The sequence below is a fragment of the Taudactylus pleione genome, unplaced genomic scaffold, assembly GCF_031769625.1.
Source record: "Taudactylus pleione unplaced genomic scaffold, aTauple2 ptg001990l, whole genome shotgun sequence".
NCBI lineage: Eukaryota > Metazoa > Chordata > Amphibia > Anura > Myobatrachidae > Taudactylus > Taudactylus pleione.
In genome coordinates, this window is record NW_028286386.1 from 5,076,527 (window position 1) to 5,100,714 (window position 24,188).

At 44.9% G+C, this 24,188-nt stretch overlaps 1 protein-coding gene across 2 annotated transcripts in view; it reads left to right on the top strand.

Annotated features, from left to right (window-relative positions):
- SNCB (synuclein beta) overlaps nt 1-24,188 on the top strand; it is a 91,633-nt gene that overhangs the window by 63,120 nt on the left and 4,325 nt on the right. For both annotated transcript variants that reach the window (XM_088465439.1, XM_088465440.1), the window contains one exon: nt 8,143-8,232. In XM_088465439.1, coding sequence (XP_088321565.1) covers nt 8,143-8,232 — 90 coding nt within the window. The remainder of the gene's footprint in view (nt 1-8,142; nt 8,233-24,188) is intronic.

A 24,188-nucleotide genomic window follows, 5' to 3' on the forward strand; every position in this document is an offset into this window, starting at 1 on the left:
CCATGGCTCCTGCTGTCTGACCTCCTTGTACTCATTTATGAATAAGCACAAAAGGGCTGGTGCCGACTTGAATGCATGTCCAGTCGCCAAGCGTAGATTGCTGGTTATTACACTGTACATTCATAAGAACCAAGCGTATAGTGCAGAGATATACGCATTTCCCTCACATCCCCCACTATGACTGATTAGGCAGAAGTGGGCTGTATCAGACGCTGTTATGTAGGTTTAGGTCATTGAATATGTATCAGCAGAATTTGGAGCTATGCAGAATTGTATGTACTCACTACTATGTCTGTTTTCAGATGCATCTTTTGAATAGGGGGACAGAATTACAGGGTTGGGGTCAAGTGCGCACTGATAATCATGATGACTAAGAAATCAAGGGGCTGATTCAAAGACGGACACTAATAGCACAGCGGCTGTGCTAAAATATGCAATAATTGCAGCAGCGGATCATCCTTGTGATTAGAATTTGAATAACTCTCAGGTTACTCAGGTTACTTATCCTGAAGCTGCGTCTAAGTACAGAGCAATTTTTTTTGGGCACGCCCCCAAAAAATGGGCCCAACACATCCCTGTTTTCTGCCATGCTACCCGTTGTCATGTCCAAACGCCAGTACCATGTCAAGCATGCTGTGGCTTTAGGGGGGGTTGAGTACGATATCCCGGCAGTAAGAATTCCGACTATCACAGAGCCAACTCCGGATTCCCCATGGTCAAAATCCTAACGCATGTTGGTGAGTATTCTAACCCTACCCCGACAGCCTTAACCTAACCGGCCCATTTGGCAGCCTAATCCTAACCGCCCCTCCCGCAACCTAACCCTCCCCCTAGTGCCTAACCCTAAAACCTAAGCCTAATACTTACCATCGGGATTCCGCCAATCCTGACTACATCCCCTATTGGGACATTGTGAGCGACATCGCACCCCCAATTCTGCACATGCTCAGTGCGGCTCTTGCACATATGTAGATCATCAAAAATGAGAGATTTGCATGAATATCGATTCACCGTAAATCTCTGAATCAGACCACAAGTGAATGGATAGGGGGGGGTCTTGCCACAGAGATGCTTACAACTCTGCATACAGACAAAATACTCACTTAGGGCCTAATTCTGAGTCGCATGCATCAGCGTCTGTGTGTGGTCGCCTGTCTGCGACTTTATGCAAGTGTCACTACAAACTCCTTCCCTTGTGCACATCTGTGCGGCCGAATGTGCAGGATCTGAGACACCCACTTTTAGCATTCGTGCACGCTGTAGTACCAATTGGTGCATCCTTATAGGCCACCATCCGTCATGCCATCAAAAATTGGCTTTAATCCTATGGCAGGTGCAGTGTCTCCGCCTGACCATGGCCTCCTGTGCTTGTGGCTGTATGTCAGTGAAAACATCTGGTTGCATTGACACACCACCAACACTCCCATAAAACGCCCAATCACTGGGCAATTTTTGCCTTAATTTCACCCAGAAACGCCCATCACTTGTCCACAACATTTCTAATACCGTGCATCTCGATGGCTATAGCGCCTTTGTGCGTGAAGTCTGTATAAAGCCATATGAGAATTTAGACATTTTTGCACATGCGCAGTTGCAAAAAATCATTAAACTATGTGAACATCGGCATTGCAGGCTGTGTTTGAAAAATCACAGGAGCTGACTGGTTGATACTTTGTGGTCTATGTGCTAAGCCTTGGAGAGAGATAAACTGGATGAAGATAAAGTACCAACCACTTAGCTCACAGGAGATGATTGGTTGGTACTTTATCTCCATCCATTTTATCTCTCTAAAAAGTTTCATACATCTTCCTTTAACTCCTCTGAGGTTAGTTTGACACTGCTACTTTACATGGTGAGATCACACTCCCACTGTAGAAAGCATGAATTTCACACTGACTTCAGAACCTGGAACGGCAAATTTGCAATTCCAATGGCTCCCTTAAAAAGCCTATATTTGTAGTGTCCCTGTGACATCCCTGAAGCAAAGTCTTACTCATACTGTACCACTAAACCAAGCCCCTTATGAAATATTAATGCACATTTGCTCCCTGCCTCATGCTGTGAGAGCCTAGCCTCATTTATTTTATATATATATATATATATATATATATAAATATATATACTGTGTATATTATATATATATATATATATATATATATATATATATATTACGTTTGAGGTACCTTTAGCTGCTATCTGCAAGGAAGGTATCCCGACCTAATCAAAAACTTTGGAATTATACGAAGGTATGTGTAAGCGCTCTAATGTATAATTTACTAACTTGAGTCATGTGATGCTCATGATGTTAGGTGTTCTATATTTGAGACTATAGTTGTATGAAATGATCAAAACATGTTAACTTCCCGGTGTGAACCACCTTGTGAATCTGTGGGATGGGTGTTCTTGGAAAAGGTAAGCCCAAAACAGAGAGTCCTAAAGTATAGAAACAGGCCTGCAAAAACTTGAGGCTGTAAACTCTTATTAACGTCCAATATCGAAAATCACTGATGATGTGTTTCTTTCAAGCTATATTGTTTCCTCCCTTCTCCACTTGTTATCTGCGTGTCCTTATCGCCCCTCCACCTCAAAGTTACACAAACAAAAGAACCGAAGTATCAGGTGCTGGTGGGCACTAGTATGCAGTGTGATTGGTAAGAAGTGCAAACTTACTCGGTTCCTGACGCTTTACTGCTGGTCCACCAGTCGTCCTTGCCTTTGAACGGTTAATGTGTGGGTGTGAGGGGCATATATATTTAGGTCTGTCTAGACCAGGTGCAAATACACTATGACATGGAGAATAGGGTAAAAAAAATCTATTTTATTTGTCTGTCCACATGCCAGCTCCAGCTCCTGTGGCACAGCTATATATTAAATGGATAAAACAGTATTTAAAAGGGCATATAAAGTAAACACAAGGGTAGAGTAAATTAAAGTCTATATAGTCCAGTAGTACACCTCCTCTATACAGACAGTGTAAGTGATTGGTGATCTTGCCACCTAACACTAGTACAATGCATTTAAATAAGTATAAATATGGAACCCATATTTCCAGTGTCACTTTACTAACTATGTTGCATTACACCGAATGTACTTTGTTCTCGATTTTAATGTGTGTTAAATGCATTGAGGAAGCCTACAGTTGTTTCCAGTACTAGTAAACACTCTAGTAGCAAACGTTTGTCAAACATATATCCATTATTTGCGCTTTTTACTAACATAGGAAGGAATATGAAAATGTGACACTTTCTAACCTCCGGGCATGGTTACACAGGACTGGTGCCTATGCAAATACATCCTTCAGTAACTCATTGAATGCTTATTAAAGTTTAAAACTACATTTTTACTTATTAGTGAAGATTTTTATGATTTTTATTACAATGTTTGCTCACATCTGCATGCCAAGAGAAGGTGGGTACCCGAAGTTACGTACTAACTCCAACTGAAAACGAGATTAGAAACATCCTTATATAGTAGCAGTGTATTCAGTCTTTATGTCCTAGGAAAGAAAAGCTCTGCAGCGCCTTCTAATTTAAAGACATGTCTCTGACGTTGTCCACTGAACTCCAATTTTGCTCATTTAAATATCTGCTTTTTGGCTGTGCAAAGAAAATGCTGCTTTAGTCTATTTTAATCTAATGCCTGGAAATTTGCATCATATGAATGACCGGAATCATTGTCAGTTTCCATTATACCATTTCAATACACTGCTTTTTCTGATGTTACATTATCACACAGGATGTTTATATTATATCGTTTATTTAGCTTTGGAGTCTTCTGCCTGAAATGCAGAGTTTTCAATGATTCAACATAATATTAAATTTTATCACTATTTTCCATTTCAAAAATCAATATTTGGAGATATGAAAAAAGTCCCATAAGGTAATAATATAATACCATGTCATCATCTGAGCATACATTTAAATGGCAAAATGTGTCTGTGAAAAGAGATTCGGGGGCAATAAAACAATAATAAATTGAAGAGTAATATGTTATAGGTGTGGTTTTTAAGTGGAATACAATCACAGTTTAATAAACTTTGCAATTTATAGATCCCATGTGGGACCACAATTGCTTTCAACATGCAGTTTATTAAACATTACATAATAGCTTCATCAACCTGTCATTATAGGGGTACAGCAAACAAGCACATTACTTTACACCTTCCCTGGAGAGATCCAGGCAGTATAATTTATTACTATACTTTCCCAAGTGTAAGAGATATAGGATTGATTATAAGGGGGAAAACAACAAGAAACGCCCATCAATTATACCTTGTATCCAAAAGCTAAATATAGAACACAAGAGTCCTTCAGCAGGCAAAAGCTAACTAATGCCTACAGAATGGACATGTATACTGAAGAAAGGTTTTTGGCATTTAAAGGATTTAACTCCGAAGATGGAAATTTTAGCCAACATCTCAATACTGACCAAAAGAAAAATTGTGATTAAGGTACATGTAACATAGGAGAGCAGGATGTAGTCACCATCCCGGCGGTTGGGAAGCCAGCACTCAGAATACCGGTGCTGGAATCCCGACAGCATTCGGAATTCTGGTGCCAGTATCTTGACCATCGGCATCTCAATGGTAAGTGTTAGGAGGAGGGTTAGGTTTAGGGTTCTGGGTTAGGGTTAGGCACTACGGGGAGTGTTAGGGTTAGGCTGCGGGGGGGGAGGGTTAGGCTGTTGGGGGGTTTAGTGTTAGGCTGTGGGAAAGGTGGGTTATGGTTAGGGGGAGGATTAGGCTACTTACCTTCAGGCGTCAGGATTCTGACTGTCGGGATGCCGCTGTCTGTATTCTGAACGACGTCATCCCGACTGCTGGAATCCCGTACCCAACTGAGGGTAGCTGTGTTATCGTGTTTTGCCAACAAATGTAACATAGGACCTTATTTGGAGTCAGACACCTACAGACTCAAAAAATTTGTCCACCAATACATTGCATCTTTGCGACTAATTCACGGTCTGGAGCTGTGACTCCATCCCCTTGGCTGCGGTTCCCTCCCCTTGTCATACCTGGCTCTGATGCGGCTGGATTCTGATTGGGGGGCGTGTTTTCACTGTGAGTTCTGAAATTGCTAAAATTTGTAGTACCAAATGGAAACACATTACTTTTACGGGTGGGATAAAGCAATTAAGTACCCAAGTGGATTGGAGCCTGTAAAATGCAGAATAGCAAAAGCAAAGAGGACACTTTATTTTATTTAATGACAACATTTAAACATGTTCTTTACTTATGTAAAATGGGTGTGTTTTCACCATGTGTTACCTATTGCATGCAGTCATCATTATCAATGCTACACTTACACCAGGGTAAGGGTACACACAACTCAGACCCCTCCAGCAGGTGGGGTTTCAGACTTTTTGACTGCCACTTGCACTTCACAGCTACACTCCCACACCATACCCTTACTGTACTTTTGCTGTATTTGAATGCCTACTGCCCGCGATTGCATGCCTGATGCCCATGACTCTACGCCCATTCCAGCCTCGTTTTCACTGACCTAATCGCAAGTCATATTTTTGACTAAAGAAATATGCGGATTGCGAAAGTTTGCACTTGTATAATAAAAAATACAATTTGAGATAAAATAAAAGATGCAAATCACGTTTCTGACTGACTCTGAATGAGGTCTACAGTGTTCACAAGCTAATTTACTGACATATAGTAGCCTATAGGAAATGCTGAATACCTGTCACACAGTAACTTGTACTCTGTAGAAGAGTGCTAGTGTGACAACAGGCTTACAGCAGTGCTCTAAACGCCTTCAGCTTCACTGCGCCTACTATACAAATCATATAGTCAATAAAGTTTGTTTATAAACAGCCAAAAATATGTAGGCGTTTAGCTGTTATTTTTCTACAAATGCCCTGAATTGCCTTTCTCACACGTAACCAGGAGCATGCTGCGCCACAGTCTTCTGTGTTCTTGTAGATTCGGTTGGAAACGTCATATTACAGCTTACTGCCGCTTTACTGCCACTCCATCCATTGTTTATAACTTTTCTGCTTTGCTTATAAAATACTTCCTATATTAGCCTCATTCATGTCATAAATAAGGAACATTGAGATTGTGGGCCTGATTCAGGGGTGTATGCAGTGTCGATGCCGCACGCTAACGGGCGATGTTTTTAATTTGCGCATGAATCCATGTCACACTGCACATGCGTACCAATTAGTACCGCTGGGAGCGGCAGAACTAAATTGGATGCAGAGAGAGGCAATATCGGTGGGTATTTCTGGGTGGTAACTGCGGTGGCTAGCCAGACGTGGGCATATCGTGGTCAGCGACTACATCTTAAGACGCCATTAGACTGACTTTGGCGGCCATATTCAGACAGAGAAATTGCACTTGCCATAGGGCTGGTTCAATCTACAATCTCTGATTAGCGCTGCAGCCGGTGGGATCTTTGTACGAATCCCATCAGCTGCTACTATAGCATAAAGACGCAGTTGTACAGCGGCAAAAGACGCAATCATGGCTGCAATAGCATGCATCTCTGAACAGGCCCTGTGTTTGTTACATATGTCACTTTTGTGACCTAATGCCTTTATTACACTGGTAGAAATCCTCTTACCTGTATAAAGTCTGCCTGACAACATTAGTGTAGGCCAAATGCTGGCGCCCACCAACTCCAAGAGTGTGTAAAAAGTATTTTTTGAGGTGTCAACTCTAAAATTGGCTTCTCCACAACTTGACTATCATTTAAATAATCTCCTCACGCTTAACAAACTTGTTTTGGTATGTTAGTGCATAACTGGAAACCGTCTTGGCCTGCAAGTCATGTGCCATAAATAAGTGTCTGACAAAACAGCAGCTGGTCTGAGGGTCTGCAGTTTTGCAGTTTCATAATTGATGTAAATGGGTGGTAAAGGAAACAAAAAATGTACATTGTTGACTCATTTACTATTGATCCAGAAGCGTTTGGGTCCCAGGGGAAGAGACATATGAAGGAGGAGCTGAGGTGGAAGAGGGGAGTTAAATATGAAGTGGTAGGGGAGAAGGGCACAGGGATGGTTCCAGAGGAGGGCCAGCCCACAGTTACTAGCCACTGTAGGGGTCAGAGCTAGGTGGAGGGGGGAGAAAGGGGGAGACGGGCAGAGAAGAGCTGTGGGGAGAGAGAAGTGAACTGATGGCATTGTGTGGCATAATATGAACTGTTAGCAGTTAGCACTGTGGCATAATGTGAACTGGGGGCACTGTGTGGCATAGGGCCTTAATCAGACCCACACACAATCTGCACATAATGCTGATGTTCACATACAGTAATTGAGTGATTATTTGCAACTGTGCATGCATGAAAATGTCTGAAAACCCCTACGGCACATGCGTTACAGCTAGTGTACGTACAAAGGTGATCGAGACAGACCATATAAGAAATGTTGCAGAAAAGAGATGGGTGTTCCTGGGAGGTGTTCCTGGGAGGTGACTAGTATTGCTTGTAAAAATGGGCCATTCAGTGGGTGTTTTATGGTAGTGTTGCAGGCATGTCAATGCACAGCCATGGTCAGACTGTAAATCTGTACCTGCTATAAGGATGGTGCAAGTTTAAATTTTGCGACCGATGGTGGCATCTAAGGATGCACCAATCGGTATTACAGTGTGCACGAATGATGGGAGTCTCAATACTTGCACATTCGGCCGAATGGATGTACACAAGGGAAGGAGTTTGTAGAGGCATTTCCATAAATATGTGCTGCTGCGTGCGCTTTTGCGTGTCACTCAGAATCAGGCCTATAATGTGTACTAGGACACTACTATAGCACTCTAGATGCAGGTGTCTCTCTAGATTTGTTAGAGGTCAATTAAAATTGTTGCCCACAGAGTTCTAGTTACATCTCTGAGAATGCATCCATAATATCAGTACAAACACATTCTTTTTTCTGATCTATTCTACTACATAGTACATACAATGTTTTCTGACTGCCGGAGCAGATATACACTTCTAGAATGTTGATATAATAAATTTTTTATTGTTCATGATTATGTAGATATTTAGGTATGCAATAATAACAATATCTTATGTAGACAACTCCACTTTCCTTCTGATAGATGGGGTTGATATACCATATATAATTATCTGTAGTAGCCCCAAGGCAAATGTATGGAAAGATTATCATTAACTGCTGTTTCTGCCCTTGCAGCCTGAAGAGGAAGCTCAAGAAGCTTTGGAAGAACCTGCCGCTGAACCTCTGCTGGAGCCAGAAGGGGAGAGCTATGAGGAAGCCCCCCAGGTGAGATTATAGCAAGAAACACATATGTTACATTGGGTGCTTAGAGAAAAGCCACCAGCATTTTAAAAAATCCTAATTATCCTCATATGTAGTAGGAGCGATGCAAGGTCAGATTGTAGGCAAACAAGATTGCAGTGCAAAATTTTAAATATGTTTAAAAAATTCCCAGACACCACTGTTCCTAGAGTACCCACGACATGGACCTGAAAAAACAAGGTCAGATATGTCACCTGATGTTTTTGCAGCTATAAAATCCATCTCATACTTCCTTCTGGCTGGAAAATAATGTGCACACATTATAGGAAACTTTCCCAATGTATCCTATTAATGTGGGCTCATCAATGGTCTGTCCTATCAAATCCAGGACACATGGGAACCTAAAGGTGGGTACACACCTGACAGATAGTCATTCATACACACTGAACGGCCATCATCTGCTTGTGCCCTCGGGACCCGGCGGCCAGTGGGTGTATTGGGGGCATATCTTGTCCCCCTCCTCGCGGCTGCCGCTGCTTGTGTACAGGCAGTCTGCAGACCGCCCGTACACACTTGCCGATGGACAGATATATCTGCAAACATATCTATCCATCAGCTGTGAGAGAGCGCAGCTTAGCGTCAGGGTCTGAATCGGCCCCACAGTTCTAGAGCCAGAGGAAGGTAAAAAAAAAAAAACACGAACTCCAGCCAGCAACTCATATGAAAAGACTGCGCCTCATAGAAGGCAACCAATCAGTGAGTTCCAGTGGAGCGGAGCACCTCACATCCAGCAGTCTGCAAGCATTCATTTCATGGCAAAACAAACTACATGCCTGTCTGCTTCCCCTAGTTACTAAGCACCTGGAATGGAGGAGCAGTGTATTGGTGTGTGCTTGCTGCTACTAAAATGCATGTAGTCAATACTTGAAGTTAGGACAGTGCTGTTAATATACACATGCATGCATACATATATACATACATACACACACACACACACACACACACACACACACACACACACACACACACACACACACACATAGCACCATTTTGTACCTTGTTCACAACCTTGTCCACCTCTATACCTATCTTTCCCAGTATGTTAGGAGCTCATCCCCCTCTCCATTGTGTCCTACTGTGTATGTCCCCTTATACTCCACAATGCTGTCTGGATTCCCTACTTGTCTCATGCATGCTTTCTTGTTTCCCCTAAATTATCATTGCACTCTTGCATCATGTCTGGCCTCCGTGTCCATCCCACTTATCATTCCTTTGCACCATATCTGGTCCCTTTTTCTCCCAAAATATCAGTATTACCCTTTATTTATATATTTCTTTACTCCTCTGGGTTCCCATCGTTGAAATTAAAGACTGGGAGACCCATGTGGCCTGACATTTGCGCAGATATAAAACCCAACTCATATTTAATTCTAGGTCTCAGATCATTTTAAACAGCTGTAGTTGGGTTTGCCAATAAACATTGGAATGTAACAATTTATTTAGGGGAAAAAGTGTTTTATTGTTGGAGATCTAGGTGACAGTGGAGCCTTACTGTCTGTCTGTACTCTTTCTCCCTTTCTCTGCATGGTGATCCCCAGCTTTTGCTGCAATGCTGACCTATAACTCATATCTGCCTTCCTTATAACCCCCATATCTCCCCTGCCAGGCTACTCCATTGTCTCATTTCTACCCCCTTACTCCACCCATGTCACACTTAGTACTAAAAGGCAGCATTTGGACCCCATGCCTGCCTTGTTTGTTTGCTTTTTGCTCCATCTCTGTCTCCCTCATATCCGTCTCTTTTTAGCAGACTGATGTCTTTGTGCTATTTTTTACTCCAGAGAGGAGTCGTGAGCCTCTCTGGAACCCTAGTAGTGCAAGAGAAGCATAACCACACATCCTAAATGGTGCAACCATGCTCCCCTTGCCATATGTACTGGGTCACGCTGTCTTGTCTACCTGCTGCCATTTTGTATTTTCTCCACTGATCTACGCTACCTAATGCACTGCTGCCGTCCATGTTTCCACTGGAACTGTCATATTATGGGCCTGATTTATCAATGAGTTTTATCATTCACAAGAAGTAATAAAACTTGTTGTGTATGATAAATGGTGCTCAAGCCAATCAGCTCCCAACTGTCATTTCTCAAACAAATGACAGTTAGGAGCTGATCGACTGGAGCAAAATTACCATACTCAAGCAGTTTCATCACTTGTTGCGTATGATAAAACTCATCAATACATGAGGCCCTATGTCATGTCAGATTAACAGTCATGTTTGCTTATTAGAAACAGAGGCCCTGATTCAGAGCCGGACGCTCTGACAGAGCGCTCGCTCTGAATCAGGGCCGTCCTTCTTAATTTTAGAGCAGCCTCCTGGCCGCTTGTATAGCTGTGGGTGACCACCCACAGCTATAGCGAGTGGCCAGGAAGATGGTCGCAATGGTCAAGACCATCAGGCTTGCGACGAGACCCTTGTGGTAGTGTCTCGTTGCCGCAAACCCTGGAGAGCTTTCGGCTCTATCAGAGCCGAGAGCACTCCCACTGACATCACTTGTGATGTCAGTGGGGCCGGCCCCAGACGGTAGGCGTTCCCATGGGAACGCCTCCGTCTGGGCAGCCACGCCCCCGGCACACCCACCAAAGGGGGCATGCTGTCACTCACCATCGACAGCACGCCCCCTTTGTAGAGAGACCTATACTATGGCTTGCCCGTCGCTATCCGGGTCTTGCGCATGCGCAGTGGGCCAACATCGACCTGCTTGCGAGCGGGTCTGAATTAGGCACAGAATTCTCTATGGCCTTCACAGGTAATGGGGCCGGAAAACATAGCTAGGACGCACAGAAGATGTGGGGGGAGGCAAAGGAACTCTGCTATAAATAATAAACAACTCAGTGTACATGATATTAAAGGTTTTCATGAAAAAGAAAACAAAGACAGAAAGATAAAGCAATACATCTGTCACGTTTAGCCCAGCTAAACAGACATTTCACCATAGCAACTTGCAAAACTTTTTACTTCTTAATACTAAGCACCTTCTTTCCAGAAATCAGATTTTAAAGGTACACATAATTGCTCCTTTAATTCAGAATAGTTTTATGCAGCATTAGACAGGCTAGAGTAATTTAATTATAAGTGGAACATTTCACCCGAGCTTTGGCGATTGTTTAAGTATGATTAAATGGGTTCAATAATTAATCACTTCCAGGTGCAGAAACTTATGTCTGCCAATAAACCCCATGGAAAAGCTGAAATTAATAATACAACTTCAGTTCTATTTGCAAGTATAATGTACCGTAATAGCTGTAGTCCTGCAAATAACCCTTTCCTGCTTATGGATGCATGCCCTGTTTCATGCAGACTGTAGATAAAGTAATGTGCTTCTAATGAATGTCTGACATGTACTGTAAATTCAGTAGCTGGATATAGTTCCGATATATACTTGTTTTGTAGATTAAGTATTTGTCTTCTCACACTGGGACACATGTATCACAATCCACATATTTAATGCAGATGTGATAAATATATTGCACATAAATTAGCATTATGTAATATTCTGCTCTTGCCAGGAGACGGGCTCCAAAAAGAGACCATCCCAGCGACGAGCTGGAGGCATAGTAGTAAGTTAAGCTATCACTCTGCTTCCTACTTTGCATCCTTGGTGCACACTATGCATGTGTGGTGGTCGGCCATTGCTCAAAAAAGTCCCCTATACAGTGCAGTGGTTCCTAAACTGGGTGCCTCGGGGTACTTGCAGGGGTGCCACGGGTTGGTGGTCCAGGGCCGGATGGAATTATTTATGATGGCACAACCAGTGCTGGTGGCTGCTAATCATAAAATATGTGAACAAACACAAGCACAACCTTGTCCACCACCACATATATGGACCTAAGTATGACAGGTAAGCAGATTTTTTCAATAAGAAACTTTGGCCTAGGGATGGCGTGAAAAAAATGCTGAAATTCTAGGGCGCCGTTATTCAAGAAAGTTAGGGAATCTCAGGGCTACTATAAACTACTGCCATGTTCAGGTGGCGTTAGCAGCAGCATTTTTTGCAATTTCCCTATAGTCTCCTAACAAACGTGTCTATGCATGCCTCTGCAGGTCTACATGAGCTGCACTGAGTGCAGTAAGGTATCTGTTTTGGTGCAGGATGTGCAGTGCCATGGGCCCATGGGTCCAGGGGTTCCCACGCTGCACATCCTGCACCCATGATGAGATAATCTGTGCAGCAGAACCCCTTGTAACTATCCGAGAGGTGCCATCTTTCCATAATGTATTCAGAAAGATGGCACTGACACAGCAGACAGCAAATACTCTAGCACAGAGACTTTGCTCTCTAGTGCGCATGTGCTGTCTTTCCGAATATAGACAGAAAGATGACAGCACTGGGATCACTTACAGGGGCTCTACTGCACAGCTGCTGACACAGGTATGGGGAGGACCCGCTGCACAATGGAGGGGGTCACCGCACACGGGCCCCCTTATCTGTTAAAACGGCCCTGATTGAATGAATATGCCCTTACTGTACTTGGCCTATGTCATGCCGCCCATTCTCTCCCCATGTTCCACATAGGCAGTCATAATGCGCAAGTTTACACTTGTCAGGGGTGCCGAGAGGGGGGGGGAGTGGGTAATAAATACCCAGACCTGTGCTTGCTGGAGGGGCCTGACGCTGCCCCCCCTCCCTCATATCCATACTTGACGACATTTAACTTTTCCTCCCCGGGGGAATCCCAGGGAGGAGAGGCAGATGTGAGATGTTGGGGGCGGGAGCGGATGGGTTACGTCATTAAGCTCCACACCCAATCATGGTAATTTGCCAAACGCCGCATATTTAAATAAGGGGCGAGACCAAATGACGCAAATCTCATAGAATTGCATCATTAGGTTGCGCCCCCACTCGCGTACCCGCAGATCTGCAAGAAAATTCTCCCAATTCTGCCCACTTCACTAGGAAGTGGACAGCATGCAGGAGAAGTGCCTACCTTTCTGGGGGTGCGGGGGATTACATGAAAAATCGGGAGCTTCCCGCGACTTCCGGGAGGGTAGGCATGTACGCTGTTACCTCACAGTAGCCCAGCACACACTGCTGTGTGCTGGGCTGCAGAGGAGACTGCTCACGGCTGCTGAGCAACAGCCGTAGCAGTCTCCTATGCCTGTGCGGGGGAGCGATCACACTGATTGCGCCCCCCCTGGCTTTAAGCCTGGCTGAGGGGCTCACAACACCCGCCGCCCCAGCGTGCAGCGTCACTTTGCAGCGCTTCAAAAATTAATTACTTTCCATTTTTTTATCCTAAAGGGTCATGGCCATGCCTCCTGCGATTAGGCCACGTCCCCTTCCCCCGGGCCCGGCGCGGCTCTCAGCACCCCTGACACTTGCACACAGTTTTTGAAGGACCTCAGCAGGGAGGTTGTTCCAAGCATCTTGAAAACAAACCACAGATCTTCTGTGGATGTAGGCTTGCTCAGATCCTTCTGTCTCTTCATGTAATCCCAGACAGACATGATGATGTTGAGATCAGGGCTCTGTGGGGGCCATATCATCGTTGTCTTGCTGCAGAATAAATTTGGAGCCAATTAGATAGGTGGTACTTATCCATCATGGTATTGCATGATGGATAAGTACCTGCCTGTATTTCACTTTGCATTTTGTTAATTGAAAAAAAATAAACTACTATTAACACTTCTATTTTTGAAAGCATTCTTACTTTGCATCATTTTTCCACACCTGCCTAAAATTTTAGCCCATTCATATGGGATCATTAGTATAATTTCCCTGCTTTGGGTATAAGGCACAATGATCCCCATGTCTACATGCATCTTCTGAAAAGTATCAGTGTGTTTTCATCAACACGTAGATCTTACTTGCCAACTCTGCCTGATTGTCAAGGAGTCTCCCTGAAATAGTAGCAATCTCCCTGACTCCCTGAAAAGTCTAGCAATCTCCCTTATTGCACCATATCCCCATTATGTAGCTGTTATATACTTGGGGGGGGGATAAATCAGATATATACATTCAAATTAGGGGTGTGCACCGGCCACTTTTCGTGTTTTGTGTTTTGGTTTTGGATCTGGATCTTTCTTCGTGTTTTGGATCTGGATTGGTTTTGCCAAAACCACCCTTCCGTGTTTTGGGTTCTGGGTTTTGTGTTTTGGATCTGTATTTTTTTTTAAAAAAAGCATAAAAACAGCTAAAATCACAGAATGTGTGGGTTTTTCTGCTCCTATGCTATTATTAACCTCAATAACCTTAATTTCCACTCATTTCCAGTCTATTCTGAACACCTCACACCTCACAATAGTGTTTTTATGTCCAAAAGGTTGCACCGAGGTAGCTGGATGACTATGCTAAGCGACACGAGTGGGCGGCACAAACACGTGGCCCATCTAGGAGTGACACTGCAGTGGCAGACAGGATGGCAGTTTGAAAAACTAGGCCCCAAACAGTACATACTGCAAAGAAAAAAAAGAGGTGCAAGATGGAATTGTCCTTGGGCCCTTCCACCCACCCTTATGTTGTATAAATAGGACATGCACACTTTAACAAACCAATCATTTCAGCGCCAGGGTCTGTCACATGACTGTGGCTGAAATGATTGGTTCGTTTGGGCCCCCACAAAACAAGCTGGCAATTAATCTGTCCCTGCACACACTGGCTCTACAGAGGCAAGATGTCGTCCTCATCCTCCTCATCCACCGATTCCTCACCCTCTTCAGTGTTGTGTACATCCTCATCCTCACAGAGTATTAATTCGTCCCCGCTGGAATCCACAACCACAGGTCCCTCTGTACGTTCAGGAGGCTGGTCTCCCTGGAAGAGTTGATAATTCATTTTATGAACATCATCTTCTCCACATTTTGTGGAAGCAACCTCCTACGCCTTTCGCTGACAAGGTTCCCGGCTGCACTAAACACTCTTTCGGAGTACACACTGGAGGGGGGGCAACTCAGGTAAAATAGAGCCAGTTTGTACAGGGACCTCCAAATTGCTTCTTTTTCCTGCCAGTACAGGTACGGACTGTCTGACATGCCTACTTGGATGTTGTCACCGATGTAATCATTTAACAGACAGATGCACGCTTGTCGCTGCTGCTTTAAGGATGCAGGTGCGGCTACAGCCCACACATTTCACAAAGACAGAAAAAAAAAGAAGAATATTTTTATTGTTTGTGGAGCGCACTTTGAGGGTTACACCACCCTTTAACAGACAGACGCACGCTTGTCGCTGCTGCTTTAAGGATGCAGGTGCGGCTACAGCCCACACATTTCACAAAGACAGAAAAAAAAATAAGAATTTTTTAATTGTTTGTGGAGCACACTTTGAGGGTTACACCACCCTTTAACAGACAGACGCACACTTGTCGCTGCTGCTTTGAGGATGCAAGTGCGGCTACAGCCCACACAATTCACAAAGACAGAAAAAAAAAGAATATTTTAATTGTTTGTGGAGCGCACTTTGAGGGTTACACCACCCTTTAACAGACAGACGCACGCTTGTCGCTGCTGCTTTGAGGATGCAGGTGGAATCTAGACGGGATTTGGAACCGGGGACATACTACCTCCATCAATTGTCTAAATCCCACTGCACTAATGGCGGATACCGGACCCACGTCTAACACCAACATACCAGTCAAGGCCTCAGTTATACGTTTTGCTTCAGGATGACTGCTGTCGTACTTCATCCTCATCGCTAGGGACTGTTGGAGGGTCAATTGTTTAGTAAAAGTGGTGGTGTTCCTACTTCCTCTCTGGGATGATGAACAACTCCCAGCAGCAGCAACAGCACTAGGAGGAAGTGGTTCTTGATCTTTCCTTATTTTATTTTTATCAGAGAAAGTTTGGTCCTCCATTTATGTTATTGATATATACGTGTGGCTAAAGCGCACACAAACACAGAAAATATTTTTTTATTTTTGCTGGAGAGTAGTGCACTTTGTGGGTTACACCACCCTTTAAGAAATGAGCCAGCCGGCTCTTTACTTATGGGACACAGGCGCAGGCTTGGCGCTGCTCCTTTGTTGATGCACGTGCAGCCACAGTGCACACAAGTCACAAACACAGAAAATATTATTTTTTTTGGTTTGGACTGGAGTGTACTTTGGGGGTTACAGCACCCTTTAGCGGTCAAGCCAGCCGGCCCTTTACTTATGACACAGGCGCACGCTTGGCACTACTTTGTTGATGCACGATGCACGTGCGGCTACTGCGCACACAATTCACAAACACAGAAAAAATATTTTGTTATTTGGTTTGGAGTGTACTTTGGGGGTTACAGCACCCTTTAACGGTCAAGCCAGCCGGCCCTTTACTTATAACACAGGCGCACGCTTGGCACTACATTGTTGATGCACGTGCGGCTACTGCGCACACAATTCACAAACACAGAAAATATATATTTTTTTGGTTTGGAGTGTACTTTGGGGGTTACAGCACCCTTTAACGGTCAAGCCAGCCGGCCCTTTACTTATGATACAGGCGCACGCTTGGCACTACTTTGTTGATGCACGTGCGGCTACTGCGCACACAATTCACAAACACAGAAAATATATATTTTTTTGGTTTGGAGTGTACATTGGGGGTTACAGCACCCTTTAACGGTCAAGCCAGCCGGCCCTTTACTTATGACACAGGCGCACGCTTGGCACTACTTTGTTGATGCACGTGCGGCTACTGCTCACACAATTCACAAACACAGAAAATATATATTTTTTTGGTTTGGAGTGTACTTTGGGGGTTACAGCACCCTTTAACGGTCAAGCCAGCCGGCCCTTTACTTATGACACAGGCTCACGCTTGGCACTACTTTGTTGATGCACGTGCGGCTACTGTGCACCCAATTCACAAACACAGAAAATATATATTTTTTTGGTTTGGAGTGTACTTTGGGGGTTACAGCACCCTTTAACGGTCAAGCCAGCCGGCCCTTTACTTATAACACAGGCGCACGCTTGGCACTACTTTGTTGATGCACGTGCGGTTACTGCGCACACAATTCACAAACACAGAAAATATATATTTTTTTGGTTTGGAGTGTACTTTGGGGGTTACAGCACCCTTTAATGGTCAAGCCAGCCGGCCCTTTACTTATGACACAGGCTCACGCTTGGCACTACTTTGTTGATGCACGTGCGGCTACTGTGCACCCAATTCACAAACACAGAAAATATATATTTTTTTGGTTTGGAGTGTACTTTGGGGGTTACAGCACCCTTTAACGGTCAAGCCAGCCGGCCCTTTACTTATGACACAGGCGCACGCTTGGCACTACTTTGTTGATGCACGTGCGGCTACTGCGCACACAATTCACAAACACAGAAAATATATATTTTTTTGGTTTGGAGTGTACTTTGGGGGTTACAGCACCCTTTAACGGTCAAGCCAGCCGGCCCTTTACTTATGACACAGGCGTACGCTTGGCACTACTTTGTTGATGCACGTGCGGCTACTGCGCACACAATTCACAAACACAGAAAATATATATTTTTTTGGTTTGGAGTCTACTTTGGGGGTTACAGCACCCTTTAACGGTCAAGCCAGCCGGCCCTTTACTTATGACACAGGCGCACGCTTGGCACTACTTTGTTGATGCACGTGCGGCTACTGCGCACACAATTCACAAACACAGAAAATATATTATTTTTTTAGCACTTGGGGGGAGCACCCCTGATGGACAGAGCACCTCCTGGAGAACACTACAGCACCCCTTTAGGACTGGGACACTGCACAGGACTTTGGAGTGGACACAGCCCCTATGGATAACTGACTGCACAACACCGTCCAGCCAGCCCCTATGGACTTTGAAGTAGTGGACAACAGCAGCACAGCACAGCACAACACTACTCTGCACTACACTACACTACACAGCCCAGCCAGCCCTAACTCCCACCCTCCCTCTTCACTGTCCACAGCCGAGTGAGAAAATGGCGCCGACGCGGGTACCTCATATAGGATCCAAAACCCGCGAGACCCGGAAGGCGGGATGATGACGTTTTGCCTCGATTTCAGATCCGAGTCAGGCGGGAAAAGTCGAGCCTGACTCAGATCGGACTCGGATCGGGGGGCTCGGGGGGGTTCGGATTTCAGAAATCCGAACCCTCTCACCCCTAATTCAAATGGTATAATCAGTGCCATTTCCCAGCATTGGTTATAAGGCATAATGGGGCAGATGTATGAAGCGCTGGGAAGTTATAAAGTGGAGAGTGATAAACGACCAACCAATCAGATCCCAACTATCATTTTTCAAACACAGCCTGTAACATGACAGTTAGGAGCTGAGTGGCTGGCGGTTTATCTCTCTCCACTTTATAACTTTTCAGAGCTTCATACATCTGCCCCAATGATTCCTACTGCTTTCGGGTGTGTTTATATTAGGGGTGAGCGGGTTCGGATTTCTGAAATCCGAACCCCCCCGAGCCCCCCCGATCCGAGTCCGATCCGAGTCAGGCTCGACTTTTCCCGCCTGACTCGGATTCTGAAATCGAGGCAAAACGTCATCTTCCCGCCTTCCGAGTCTCGCGGGTTTTGGATCCTATATAAGGTACCCACGTCGGCGCCATTTTCTCACTCGGCTGTGGACAGTGAAGAGGGAGGGTGGGAGTTAGGGCTGTGTAGTGTAGTGTAGTGTAGTGCTGCTGTTGTCCACTACTTCAAAGTCCATAGGGGCTGGCTGTGTTGTGCTGTGCTGCTGTTGTTAATAGGGGCTGTGTCCACTACTTCAAAGTCCATAGGGGCTGGCTGGACTGTGTTGTGCAGTCAGTTCTCCATAGGGGCTGTGTCCACTCCAAAGTCCTGTGCAGTGTCCCAGTCCTAAAGAGGTGCTGTAGTGTTGTCCAGGGGGTGCTCTGTCCATCAGGGGTGCTCCCCCCAAGTGCTAAAAATATAATATATTTTCTGTGTTTGTGAATTGTGTGCGCAGTAGCCGCACGTGCATCAACAAAGTAGTGCCAAGCGTGCGCCTGTGTCATAAGTAAAGGGCCGGCTGGCTTGACCGTTAAAGGGTGCTGTAACCCCCGAAAGTACACTCCAGTCCAAACCAAAAAAAAATTATTTTCTGTGTTTGTGAATTGTGTGCGCAGTAGCCGCACGTGCATCAACAAAGTAGTGCCAAGCGTGCGCCTGTGTCATAAGTAAAGGGCCGGCTGGCTTGACCGTTAAGGGTGCTGTAACCCCCGAAAGTACACTCCAGTCCAAACCAAAAAAAAAATTATTTTCTGTGTTTGTGAATTGTGTGCGCAGTAGCCGCACGTGCATCAACAAAGTAGTGCCAAGCGTGCGCCTGTGTCATAAGTAAAGGGCCGGCTGGCTTGACCGTTAAGGGTGCTGTAACCCCCAAAAGTACACTCCAGTCCAAACCAAAAAAAAAATTATTTTCTGTGTTTGTGAATTGTGTGCGCAGTAGCCGCACGTGCATCAACAAAGTAGTGCCAAGCGTGCGCCTGTGTCATAAGTAAAGGGCCGGCTGGCTTGACCGTTAAGGGTGCTGTAACCCCCGAAAGTACACTCCAGTCCAAACCAAAAAAAAAATTATTTTCTGTGTTTGTGAATTGTGTGCGCAGTAGCCGCACGTGCATCAACAAAGTAGTGCCAAGCGTGCGCCTGTGTCATAAGTAAAGGGCCGGCTGGCTTGACCGTTAAAGGGTGCTGTAACCCCCGAAAGTACACTCCAGTCCAAACCAAAAAAAAAATTATTTTCTGTGTTTGTGAATTGTGTGCGCAGTAGCCGCACGTGCATCAACAAAGTAGTGCCAAGCGTGCGCCTGTGTCATAAGTAAAGGGCCCGCTGGCTTGACCGTTAAAGGGTGCTGTAACCCCCAAAGTACACTCCAGTCCAAACCAAAAAAAAAAATATTTTCTGTGTTTGTGAATTGTGTGCGCAGTAGCCGCATGTGCATCAACAAAGTAGTGCCAAGCGTGCGCCTGTGTCATAAGTAAAGGGCCGGCTGGCTTGACCGTTAAAGGGTGCTGTAACCCCCAAAGTACACTCCAGTCCAAACCAAAAAAAATTTTATTTTCTGTGTTTGTGAATTGTGTGCGCAGTAGCCGCACGTGCATCAACAAAGTAGTGCCAAGCGTGCGCCTGTGTCATAAGTAAAGGGCCGGCTGGCTTGACCGTTAAAGGGTGCTGTAACCCCCGAAAGTACACTCCAGTCCAAACCAAAAAAAAAATTATTTTCTGTGTTTGTGAATTGTGTGCGCAGTAGCCGCACGTGCATCAACAAAGTAGTGCCAAGCGTGCGCCTGTGTCATAAGTAAAGGGCCGGCTGGCTTGACCGTTAAAGGGTGCTGTAACCCCCAAAGTACACTCCAGTCCAAACCGAAAAAAAATTATTTTCTGTGTTTGTGAATTGTGTGCGCAGTAGCCGCACGTGCATCAACAAAGTAGTGCCAAGTGTGCGCCTGTGTCATAAGTAAAGGGCCGGCTGGCTTGACCGTTAAAGGGTGCTGTAACCCCCGAAAGTACACTCCAGTCCAAACCAAAAAAAAATTTATTTTCTGTGTTTGTGAATTGTGTGCGCAGTAGCCGCACGTGCATCAACAAAGTAGTGCCAAGCGTGCGCCTGTGTCATAAGTAAAGGGCCGGCTGGCTTGACCGTTAAAGGGTTCTGTAACCCCCAAAGTACACTCCAAACCAAAAAAATATATATTTTCTGTGTTTGTGACTTGTGTGCACTGTGGCTGCACGTGCATCAACAAAGGAGCAGTGCCAAGCGTGCGCCTGTGTCCCATAAGTAAAGAGCCGGCTGGCTCATTTCTTAAAGGCTGGTGTAACCCACAAAGTGCACTACTCTCCAGCAAAAATAAAAAAATATTTTCTGTGTTTGTGTGCGCTTTAGCCGCACGTATATATATCAATATAACATAAATGGAGGACCAAACTTTCTCTGATAAAAATAAAATAGGGAAAGATCAAGAACCACTTCCTACTAGTGCTGTTGCTGCTGCTGGGAGTTGTTCATCATCCCAGAGAGGAAGTAGGAACATCACTACTTTTACTAAACAATTGACCCTCCAACAGTCCCTAGCGATGAGGATGAAGTACGACAGCAGTCATCCTGAAGCAAAACGTATAACTGAGGCCTTGACTGCTATGTTGGTGTTAGACGTGCGTCCGGTATCCGACATTAGTGCAGTGGGATTTAGACAATTGATGGAGGTAGTGTGTCCTCGGTTCCAAATCCCGTCTAGATTCCACCTGCATCCTCAAAGCAGCAGCGACAAGCGTGCGTCTGTCTGTTAAAGGGTGGTGACACCCTCAAAGTGTGCTACACAAACAATTAAAATATTGTTCTTTTTTTTTCTGTCTTTGTGAAATGTGTGGGCTGTAGCCGCACCTGCATCCTTAAAGCAGCAGCGACAAGCGTGCGTCTGTCTGTTAAAGGGTGGTGACACCCTCAAAGTGTGCTACACAAACAATTAAAATATTGTTCTTTTTTTTTCTGTCTTTGTGAATTGTGTGGGCTGTAGCCGCACTTGCATCCTCAAAGCAGCAGCGACAAGCGTGCGTCTGTCTGTTAAAGGGTGTTGTAACTCTCAAAGTGCTCCAAAAAATCAAAATTTTTTTTTAATGTGTTTGTGACTTGTGTGCGATGTAGCCACACTTGCATCCTCAAAGCAGCAGCGACAAGCGTGCGTCTGTCTGTTAAAGGGTGGTGACACCCTCAAAGTGTGCTACACAAACAATAAAAATATTCTTCTTCTTTTTTCTGTCTTTGTGAATTGTGTGGGCTGTAGCCGCACCTGCATCCTTAAAGCAGCAGCGACAAGCGTGCGTCTGTCTGTTAAAGGGTGGTGTAACTCACGAAGTGCTCCAAAAAATAAAAAACTATTTTTTTAATGTGTTTGTGACTTGTGTGAGATGTAGCCGCACTTGCATCCTCAAAGCAGCAGCGACAAGCGTGCGTCTGTCTGTTAAAGGGTGGTGACACCCTCAAAGTGTGCTACACAAACAATTAAAATATTGTTCTTTTTTTTTCTGTCTTTGTGAATTGTGTGGGCTGTAGCCGCACTTGCATCCTCAAAGCAGCAGCGACAAGCGTGCGTCTGTCTGTTAAAGGGTGGTGACACCCTCAAAGTGTGCTACACAAACAATAAAAATATTCTTCTTCTTTTTTCTGTCTTTGTGAATTGTGTGGGCTGTAGCCGCACCTGCATCCTTAAAGCAGCAGCGACAAGCGTGTGTCTGTCTGTTAAAGGGTGGTGTAACTCACGAAGTGCTCCAAAAAATAAAAAACTATTTTTTTAATGTGTTTGTGACTTGTGTGCGATGTAGCCGCACTTGCATCCTCAAAGCAGCAGCGACAAGCGTGCGTCTGTCTGTTAAAGGGTGGTGACACCCTCAAAGTGTGCTACACAAACAATAAAAATATTCTTCTTTTTTCTGTCTTTGTGAATTGTGTGGGCTGTAGCCGCACCTGCATCCTTAAAGCAGCAGCGACAAGCGTGCGTCTGTCTGTTAAAGGGTGGTGACACCCTCAAAGTGTGCTACACAAACAATTAAAATATTGTTCTTTTTTCTGTCTTTGTGAATTGTGTGGGCTGTAGCCGCACCTGCATCCTTAAAGCAGCTGCGACAAGCGTGCGTCTGTCTGTTAAAGGGTGGTGACACCCTCAAAGTGTGCTACACAAACAATTAAAATATTGTTCTTTTTTTTTCGGTCTTTGTGAAATGTGTGGGCTGTAGCCGCACCTGCATCCTTAAAGCAGCAGCGACAAGCGTGCGTCTGTCTGTTAAAGGGTGGTGACACCCTCAAAGTGTGCTACACAAAGAATAAAAATATTCTTCTTCTTTTTTCTGTCTTTGTGAATTGTGTGGGCTGTAGCCGCACTTGCATCCTCAAAGCAGCAGCGACAAGCGTGCGTCTGTCTGTTAGAGGGTGGTGTAACCCTCAAAGTGTGCTCCACAAACAATAAAAATATTCTTTTTTTTTTTCTGTCTTTGTGAATTGTGTGGGCTGTAGCCGCACTTGAATCCTCAAAGCAGCAGCGACAAGCGTGCGTCTGTCTGTTAAAGGATTACATCGGTGACAGCATCCAAGTAGGCATGTCAGACAGTCCGTACCTGTACTGGCAGGAAAAAGAAGCAATTTGGAGGTCCCTGTACAAACTGGCTCTATTTTACCTGAGTTGCCCCCCCTCCAGTGTGTACTCCGAAAGAGTGTTTAGTGCAGCCGGGAACCTTGTTAGCGAAAGGCGTAGGAGGTTGCTTCCACAAAATGTGGAGAAGATGATGTTCATAAAATGAATGATCAACTCTTCCAGGGAGACCAGCCTCCAGAACGTACAGAGGGACCTGTGGTTCCAGCAGGGACGAATTAATACTCTGTGAGGATGAGGATGTACATAACACTGAAGAGGGTGAGGAATCTGTGGATGAGGAGGATGAGGACGACTTCTTGCCTCCGTAGAGCCAGTTTGTGCAGGGACAGATTAATTGCCAGCTTGTTTTGTGGGGGCCCAAACGAACCAATCATTTCAGCCACAGTTGTGTGGCAGACCCTGGCGCTGAAATGATTGCTTTGTTAAAGTGTGCATGTCCTGTTTATACAACATAAGGGTGGGTGGGAGGGCCCAAGGACAATTCCATCTTGCACCTCTTTTTTTTCTTTGCATTATGTACAGTTTGGGGCCTAGTTTTTCAATGCCATCCTGTCTGCCACTGCAGTTTCACGCCTAGATGGGTCACGTGTTTGTGCCGCCCACTCGTGTCGCTTAGCATAGTCATCCAGCTACCTCGGTGCAACCTTTTGGACATAAAAACACTATTGTGAGGTGTGAGGTATTCAGAATAGACTGGAAATGAGTGGAAATTAAGGTTATTGAGGTTAATAATAATATAGGAGCAGAAAAACCTACAAATTCTGTGATTTTAGCTGTTTTTATGCTTTTTTTCAAAAAAATACAGATCCAAAACACAAAACCCAGAACCCAAAACACGGAAGGGTGGTTTTGGCAAAACCAATCCAGATCCAAAACACGA